This window comes from Lycium ferocissimum, chromosome 2 (assembly GCF_029784015.1).
Source record: "Lycium ferocissimum isolate CSIRO_LF1 chromosome 2, AGI_CSIRO_Lferr_CH_V1, whole genome shotgun sequence".
Classification (NCBI taxonomy): domain Eukaryota; kingdom Viridiplantae; phylum Streptophyta; class Magnoliopsida; order Solanales; family Solanaceae; genus Lycium; species Lycium ferocissimum.
The window spans coordinates 51,831,116-51,840,881 of NC_081343.1; the positions used below are offsets into that span (position 1 = coordinate 51,831,116).

Here is a 9,766-nt window from a genome sequence, read left to right on the forward strand (position 1 = left end):
TAAGTTTTTTTTTTTTTTTTTAATTCAACTGGATAAGTAATACACAGCATGTATAAGTAAAACTACAAACTAGAAGGAGCATTGCTCCAAGGTAGTTCAGTGATTGTTTCTAACAAGTTACTATTACATTCCAAATTTCTAATTTTTGCCATTCAAACGTAGTTCCTAAACTGTCTGTCCATACTGCCTCGTTGGTAAACACTTGAGCAAGTATTGATGAATTCTGTTAGTTATCTGCATGTGCTATATATTTGAAATCATGTTCTCCTTGGAGTTGTAAGTTGCTAGATTCTGATAAGTAACTTTTATGTCGCTTAGGCCTTAGAGTTATTTTACATTCATAATATATTTTTGGTACAAATGTTTTCAGTGTCCAAAAACCGATTTTTGTGACTAATTCTGTTAAGAAGCTAAGGTTGAAATCATAATTTAGTAGTCGTGGTCTACATGAAACAGAGGTATTTTTTTCTTTTTAATGACAAGGGAACCAGCAGCCGCTGCCCTTTGGCTGCGCATAGTGTAAACCCCGCTCCTGTGCAATAGCCTGCAAACCACACAGGAGCACTAGGCAAGCCATGTGCGACGAGCTCGACCCAAAAGGCAAATCTCCTACTTTCGTAGGAAGGGGGTTTCGAACCTACATGAAACAGAGGTATAATTGGAATTTTATAGGGCAGAAAGAATTAGAGGTGAATGACAACTATGATTTTGTCTTGAGGGGCTTTCGCTGGGGTGCCTTGTGTTTTTTTTTTTTCACTTGAATTTGATGCCAAGGACTTGTTTTGTTTACATAAATTTATTAACTCGTCGATAGTTACTACCATGAGAAATAGGAGTCGCTATAGGACTCAAAATTCTTATGCCACAAGATACACCATGAAGCTTTGTGAGTTATTTTCGGTTTTGTGATGAATTTGATGATATCATATTCCGCAATATAGAGTATAATATGGATTCAGTTTTACCACTGGGTAAAGGTTTAGAATTGCAAATTGGACTTCAGATTCATCTGTCAACTGCTTGCATTGCGTCATTGATCTCCTTTCTGTGTTTCTATTCCTCCATTCTTGGCAATTTCTAACTTATACCATTTATACCTTTGTATGTGCTAATTCATTGCAGGGTGTTTCATCTGTTGGTGGAAGATCGTCCCAGAAATCCTTAGGCACCCCTTCTCATCTTTCTTGGCCATTATCTAGACCTAACAAGAAATATCAAAATTTTGTTTATAGGCGGACCTCACAGAATCTTCGTCTGAAGACGGTTAAAGGGCCCATCTTGGCAGAAGCTGGAAAACAAGGTTGGGATTTTGGCAGATTTATAGAGACATTGTATTATTTTAATGGCCCTCCTTCCCCTGCAAAGGTTGGCTTTTCTTTTTCCTTTGTGGCATATGACTCTTTTCCTGGCGCTGCATTACTTGTAACAGGTTTTATTTTTCTTTAAAGTTTTTGGAATCTCTGATTGAGAAACTAACTGGTCCATCACCTAGTAAACCAGTTAACTCGATGGATTCTTCTGGAATTACCCTGGTAACTGGAGCCACAGGTGGTGTTGGGAGAAGAGTGGTGGACGTATTACGCAACAAAAAGTTGCCTGTCCGAGTACTCGTATGTTTCTTCATATCTTTACTATCTTTGTTGTTTCCGTTCTAAGATTTTATTTCTCTCTTTATTTTGCTTACTAAATAGAAAAAAAAAAGCATGCTATTGAGTTGAAACGAATAGCGTTCACTCTCTATATTTTAACTGACATTTTCTTCTTCTTGACATTCTTAGGTCAGAAATGAAGAGAAGGCAAGAAAAATGCTTGGTGAAGATGTTGACCTGGTGAGTGTACTTTTCATGTTATCCCCATTTTCTCTGCTCAGAAACCAGGCATGGTTTTTTCATCGAGTAGCCACTAGAGTTTATGAAACTCACTGAAATAGGTTAACTAAGGAACCAAACTAGAAAAATAATTCCACACTGATAATGCCCACACATGTATAGCTGTTTATATATCACAATGGATAAAGGTTCAGCTGCATGAGAGGCAAATGATAGAAAATTATATCCATACTGCGGCAGTATTACTGCCTAATCATTGAAACCTCATCTAACTATAAATGAACAACAGCTCATTGTTTATGGAGATTTTTATATCTTGTACTAAAGATATATAAGTATATTTGTTGAGTTGCTAAGTGCAATCCCTGATGTTTCATTGGGAATGAAGAAAGAATGATTTTTTGTTTCAATTGTAACTGATGGTATAACAGCAAAGGAAACATCGCTCCCTAGAGATATGCTTCGGCTAGAACGAGAGTTGCTAAGTAGTGTTTAATCCACATTGTTACTTGTACTCGTCATTTCACATCCATCTTCATCGCACTCTCTAATAACACAAAGCTTTATGTCAGCTGAAATGCCCCATTACATTTACAGTTGAAAGTTCCTGTACTTTCTCTTTGTAAGTGCAACTGCGCCTGCCAAATTCATTGTCCTTGCCATGAACTTCCTTCTTTTATTTTTTCCATTAATATTACTTTGACATGGAAAGCCATATCAGGACCAAAGTTTGTAGTTGCAATAAATTCGGCAAAGTGAAGTTGTGCTTTCTTGTTCTATATTTTAGGTTGCTGGAGATGTTACCAAAGCAAACACTTTGCTTCCTGAGTACTTCGAAGGAGTGACGAGCGTAATTAATGCTGTTTCTGTCATTGTTGGTCCAAAGGAAGGGGATACCCCTGACAGGGCTAAGTACAGTCAGGTAAATAAGCTGTAACTTTTGACAAAGTCTTGTAGTTTATTTCTTCATTTTTGTATTCAAATGAATTCAAGTTAATTTGTTGCTAGACTTTAAATTCTACTCTTGGTCCTTCTTTTTGCGCTACTGCAATCACTTCTTTTTCTTTGTAGTCCTTGTATGTTTTCATTGGTTTCATAACTTTTTGCCTAATGCAATATTCATTCTTTGCTTGTGCTTATACTCTTGATGCGAATCTGCAGGGAATCAAGTTCTTTGAACCCGAGGTGGCCAACTGATTGCCTATCCTTGGAGTCATATTGTACTGTTTCCCTTCCAACTTTATAAGCTAACTTCAGCACCAGTTCACTAAGCATCCTTGTTTACTTGGCACAACAGATTAAAGGTGACTCACCCGAAATGGTGGAGTACATTGGAATGAAGAATTTAATAAATGCTATTAAAGAAAATGTTGGCCTTCGCACAGGAAAACTAGTATTTGGATATGAAGGTATGCTGTTGCAGAATGAAGAATACATTATTGAAATGTCATAATTGGCTCTAAAAATCAGATAGCCACATTAGACAAAGTGAAAAAATAATAGAATATTTTGTTTCACCCAATTGATTGACTATGTTCAGTAATGCCATGCAGGTAACTCATTTAAAGAACTTCCTTGGGGTGCTTTGGATGATGTTGTAATGGGTGGAGTGAGTCAAAGTACATTCCAGATAGATCTAACTGGTGGGGAAAATGGTGGACCAACAGGGCTCTTCAAAGGTTACCTTCCTGGACAGATAGAATGTTCTGGGTGATACTTTGTTAGAAGTCAGTCTGCTCGTGGTGATCTCTAATTCTTGAATCATCAATGTAACTCCGTTTCGTGTTTGTTCAGGTATTGTTACCACTGCTAACAATGGGGGTTTTGCCAGTGTTAGGACAAAGGTATTTTTCTCTCTTCATTAAGCTGGTTTTCTGCTTTGTTTTTCTCGCTTTCTGCTTCATGTTTGGTTTTGAAGTTGTTTGAATCCTGTTATTTAACATGCCTGAGGCTTAACTTTTCACTTATCAGATGGATGTGCTTATGTATCTTTAGCCCAGAACATCATTGTCTCTCTTTTTTTGTTTTTAATTCTTTGAGTCTTTAATCTTACTGGAATCTAGCTCATACAAAATAACCTGAAAATTGAATCTTTTAATTTGATTACTAGTATAATAGCTGTGTTTGGCCTGTCGCTTTCCTGCTTATTTCAGCCATTTAAGGGGAAAAAAAAACATTTAAGCTATTATATTCTGCAGAGAGCATAATATTATTCATCATGAATATACTCAAAAGCTGAATACACATACACTTGTTCTCTTATACCCAAATTGATACTACCTCCTATACTTACATTGTTGTCCGGCCTGCTTAGGGTGATATTCGCAATCATCCCTTCTGCTAACATTTATGGTTGAAAAATGCAAAATACATAATTTTAAGTGAATGTTGCTGGGGAAAAGCAATAGAATAGCTTCGAAGTTCTGTGAGGGCCTTGTGAGTAACAAAATTTGGGAGTGACCAGTAGGATGAAGAGTCAATGTTACCAGAGCCAAAACATAGTCAACTGAAGCACTAATTGTCCTTTGTCTTAAGTTTCACTGTTGAACTAGTGAGCCCAGTATTGAAGACAAGATTTAAAATTCTTGATACATTATTGATGTATCCTACAGCTTCAGAAAATTTTAGCAGTCCCCTTGAGTTGATTGATGGTGTTAAGATGTGTTAGGAAATGTACGATAGTCAATAGCATTATGAAAGGACCTTTATAAGGGGTTTGAGTCATGTGGACATTGAGACTTGAGCCACACCTTCCTGCTGTAACTTCTTGTTTTGTCTTCTATTTATCTCACCTTTGAAGCTTACCCAGACAATGTTCCTGTAGCCCTTTGTAACAACCTAAAGAACGGTTCTCGTGCAGTGTATTGTTCCCTTAGAAACTGGAAGTGTTTCTCCTTTTAATGATTTCTGATTACGTTGAGACAAGATTCCTGTTATACGTCGAGGCTAGATTTTTTAATGAAGCTTGTATTTGGAGACTTACGTTTTGTTTGATTTCACAACGGGAAGAGGAAGGGTAAAGGTGAGATATTCATTGACTTACCTGCTTAGATGGACTTTTCATCATTCACTTTTGGTTTTTCAGTGAAGGGGAATGAAAGAAATATATGATCTCTCCAAAACTATCCATATTAGAGAGCTAGAAATATCCAACATGGAGGGAATCCAACCTATCCCTATCTTTTACTTCGTTATCAAACATGAAGGATGGTCTTACCCTCCTCACACTTTCTTATTTTCACCCAAACTATGCATCGAGTTATGCAACTAAAAAATGACTTAGCCGGTACGAGTTTTCATTATGGGTTTATGCTGGTGATTCAACACCAAAATTGCAGTTGCATGTGAGATGTAATTTTCATGAGGTTTTTCTTATAAGCGATAAATCCTGAGGTACATTGGCATACGGTTCGAAACTCGGTGGGTGATGATCCCGCCCCTCTGCTCTTTATTTTCACGAGTGAAGCTCGAATGGAAAGCTTGGCCAAGAGCTAACTGAACTTTTTGCCTTGATCACAATAGATTACCAGAGAAAGATAGTTACTTTCTGATCAGGAGTTTGGGTCTGTTGTCCGTTGGTTGCAGAACTTTTCCGAACCCGAAGACCTTTCTGCTTATGATGGTTTAGAGTTGCGCCTCAAAGGTGATGGCCGTCGTTATAAGCTTATTGTTCGCACTAGCCGTGATTGGGATACTGTGGGTTATACTTCGATATTCGATACCATTGAGGGTTGGCAATCGGTTAGTTTCTTGTGAATTTCGGCAATTAGAACTTTCTTCATATCTATATTTTATCCTAAGTGCATCATTTCCAGGTCCGTTTGCCATTTTCTTCTTTGAGGCCTATATTCCGGGCACGAACCGTACTTGATGCACTGGCCTTTGACCCCAGTCAAATCACATCATTACAGGTACTTTATTTCAACTCCATGCCTTAGTTCATCTTTGCACACTTCTTCCCAGCTTTCTGCATATTTACTCTCTTTTCTTTTCTTCAAATTTTTAGCTGATGTTCAGCAAATTCGAATCTGATGGTAAACTGAATCCAACATTCAAAGAAGGTCCTTTTGAACTTCCTATATCATGCATTCGGGCTTATCTTAAAGATCCCATAACTCCGAGGTTGAATTCTAGATCCCGCTTTTATATAGTTAGTTTAACTTGAAGCTGTGGATTTTTCTTCCTTAATTTTCGCTTTGTATTTAAATTTGAAGCAGTGCATTATTCTTCCTTGATTTTTTGGTTTTGTACTAACTCTATCGTTCAGCAGGTTTGTACATGTGAGTTCTGCTGGAGTAACTAGGCCAGAAAGACCAGGAATTGATTTAAGCAAACAGCCTCCAGCTGTGCGATTGAACAAGGAATTGGACTTCATCCTGACATTCAAGTTAAAGGTTTGTATTTCGACTATCTTCTTTTACGACGAGGATAAAGGCCCTTGTTATGACTTATGATTAATGGTTTGGATACTTATCCACCAAAGAAATGCTTAATGGTCTGGATGAAGTCCCAAATCCTGAACCTGCACTTGAGCATAAAGCGAGAATGTGATCTTTTGGGTAAAATGTTTTTATTATTTAAAAATGTTAAATGGTTGTTGAGATGGATGATGTTCCCATTCCAGTGTCTGGGACTCATTAAGAGATTTGTCACCTATTGCACATAAATGGTTAGCTTGCAGCTTTCCAAGTTGACCAAATTTGCATGTTAAGCTGCTTTTGTCAAGTGTTACCCCTATTGGAAGTTGTAAGAATTTTGACCTTATACAAAGAACATAATAGGGATAGTTAGGAGGAGATACGACCCTTCACAATTACTTTTCTCTCAAAAATGTAGGAAATAGGAGCCTTCTCCTTGGTATGCGGTTGCTACCTATACATGCCATTTTCTAACAGCTTCCATCTTGTTTTACAATGAGCATTCTGTTATTAGTATTGACTGGAAATAGGAACTCTTCCTATCTTGAGTGTTCTACTATTTGCGATCCCTATTCTCACACAGATAAGGTTCTTGCCAGGGGGAGGATGAGATTCGAGAATCTGGGATACCATATTCAATAGTCAGGCCATGCGCCTTAACTGAGGAGCCTGCAGGAGCTGATCTCATTTTCGATCAAGGAGACAATATCACGGTATTTGTCTCAATTAGAAATTTATTTTCTAATTTATAAGTCTTGTGGAGCCTGTGTACTTTGATGGTACTTGCTCAGAAATTAGGGAGTTGTTTTCTGATTTATAAAGTCTTGAGCCTGTGTAATTCTTTATGTTCTCCATAAAGTCCAGCTGAAGATCGCGTTGCATAATGTCTATGATGGTGAGCTTGCCTTCTGCTTTCTCATGCGAACATATATATCTGACATGTACAGGGGAAGATATCCCGTGAAGAAGTTGCTCGAATATGTGTGGCAGCTCTGAAAAGCCCCTATGCATGTGACAAGACATTTGAGGTTATGCTTGTCCTTTTAGTATGATAAATATATGCTTGTTCCTGTTTGCAAAGTTATATTTGTCTGACAAGAAACATGTTGTATGACTACCTTCTCTTGATCCTTAGTAACTTTAAACCAAACTTATGGCATCTTTAAGGTATCTTTTTCTGGATCGCCATAGGCAAAATTTTCGGGTTTTCAGCTTTTCAAATTCATGCGTCTAAACTAATTTGAATAGGAGGCAGATAACTTCTTAATGGGTCTGGAAGTGCAGACAAATGGTAGCAATCTGCAGAACTGTGTACATATCATTTCATGTATACTATGTAACTCCAATTAATTTTAGAGAAAGAGAACTGCTATGAGAATTTCATTAGATTCTCGTAAAGCACTCTATTCTATCTTCTTCTTCTTCTGGTAGTGTTGATACTGTCACGAAAACTGATACTGTCTGTGGCTGCAAATTGATACACGAACACTTAAATAGCTTCCGCGAAAGTTACGTTTCCTGCAATGAGTTTGACATCCTTACCATGGTTTTAAGCTTGCCAAACAACTCTTTTAGCGATCTACATCAATTCTTTATTCTAGGATCTGATTTATCTATTTTCCTGTTTTGTCATGGCAAAAAAGAAGGAAAAAGTGGCAAATATATATGCTATATGAATGGGTTTGTGCTAAGTTACTAACATCTCACTGCTTCCTCTGGCAGGTTAAAAGTGTCATTCCATTTAGTGAGCCATACACAGTGGATCCAGAAAACCCTCCTCCAGAGAAAGATTACAATGAATACTTCAAGACTTTGAAAGATGGCATCACTGGTAAAGAAAGCCTAGAGAAAACTCCTACACCTGTATAAAACCTAGTATGGTATGTTACTTTTCTCATGCTGAGACCTCTTTCATTTTTTTATCCATGGATCCCCCAAGACAATCTCCACCCCCCTCCCTCTCTCCCTCTCCGAGTCAGAATAACCATGGATCTCTCTCTCTCTCTCTCTCTCTCTCTCGGTTTATGTTCAAACCATTTGATTTTAGCGTGTCGGACCAATGGAGCGGGTCAAATTAATGGTTAAAATGGACAACTTTTTATTTTTAAATGTTTGGCTTAAAAACGAGATTCCACGTCAGCAACATCTACTAGAAATCTCACCTGCATTAGTTAAGTGACTTTGTAGGTGAAATGACAATAATTGAGTGACTTTTCTGTTATAAAACAAAACAAAGTGTCTTTCTAAGATAATTACATTAGTTGAGTGACCGTCTTAGAAATCAACTCTTTTATAAAGCATATTTCAACATAATGGGTTTATTTGATTGGTTTAGCTGTACCCGTTGCTTATTAGTTCATATTGCTTTGCATATTATAGCAGATCACAATGTTCACAAGCTGCAACAGCATTATTAGCAGAACAAGGTCGAGAGAAGTAAGATGAGGTGTCTTCTATCATCCCCCCAACTCCCTCAAAAATTAAGAAACTAAAGTTTAGTCTTCATGGTCCCAAAGGCAGAAAGGAGGTGTATCTGTACATAATTTTCACTGGAAATATATAATTGAATGTCTTCCATGAATATGAATACATTGTCATCTGATTTTTGTTATTGTTTTATTTTGAGCCGAGGGTATATCAGAAAAAGTCTCTCTACCTCCCAAGGTAGGGTTAAGGTCTGTGTACACTCTACCCTCCCCAGACCCCACCTATGGGATTTCACTGGGTATGATGTTGTTGTATTGGCATCTGATTTACCCCTTCAATATCTATTGTGCTGATACTATAAGTTGTATTTAAAAGCCTGCATCCAAGATGTTATGCTGAAAACGGTTTTCACCAAATCATGGCATGCAGCTAAGTTGGTGTATGCTGATAATGCCCTTTTGGTGGGAGGATCCGTTTTGTGCTGCATGAAACGTGAGCTATGCCTATGTGAGGGACCGGTTCATAACTTGGGCTAAAATTTGAACCCGTTGCTAGAGGCCGATCTAAGATGTGTAATAGGAGTGCACAATTTACTTGTGTTCATAATACACAGCGGAAAATAAAAATAATTTTGCATAATTTACTTTGTGTTTAAAATTTATTTATATCTCAACGATGAGTTTCAAAACAAACCAGGTCACACGAGTCGTATATCGAAATTTCTTAGTTAGTACGAAGACACAGTGATCTTTGCTATCAAATCCGTGATCAAAGGAACTGGCAAATAAATTGGATTACAAACACTTCTAAAAATTTCTCAAAAATCCCAACTCAATAAGCGATGTGACTCTCTCTTGGTTTGTTGTAATACTCGCACGCTTTCAACACAATGTTCTTTTCATAAGAGAATTGTTATGGAACTTTTTCATTACTCTTTATATAGCATTACTTATGAATTGGAGTAGAAGTTTTTGAAGTTCTCTGCGTAAATATCAGAATCCCTTTCTCAATGGGGAAGTGAGCACTGGCACTGCCGAATCTTTATGGACTTTAATTCCAATTAAGTTTGGCTTTACTTATAATTTTCATTTG

The 9,766-nt window shown here is 37.4% G+C and overlaps 1 protein-coding gene across 1 annotated transcript; it reads left to right on the forward strand.

Annotated features, from left to right (window-relative positions):
* The first annotated feature begins 447 nt into the window (after nt 1-447).
* LOC132047712 (protein HIGH CHLOROPHYLL FLUORESCENCE PHENOTYPE 173, chloroplastic) lies at nt 448-8,828 on the forward strand. The gene is made up of 17 exons (XM_059438718.1): nt 448-458; nt 978-1,365; nt 1,449-1,610; nt 1,779-1,829; nt 2,617-2,751; nt 2,991-3,014; nt 3,127-3,238; nt 3,383-3,508; nt 3,624-3,673; nt 5,415-5,570; nt 5,645-5,740; nt 5,836-5,951; nt 6,100-6,223; nt 6,847-6,960; nt 7,195-7,275; nt 7,970-8,131; nt 8,630-8,828. Exons 1-16 carry the CDS (start codon nt 448-450, stop codon nt 8,114-8,116), a joined length of 1,893 nt encoding a protein of 630 aa, XP_059294701.1. The 3' UTR covers nt 8,117-8,131; nt 8,630-8,828.
* Nucleotides 8,829-9,766: the final 938 nt, after the last annotated feature.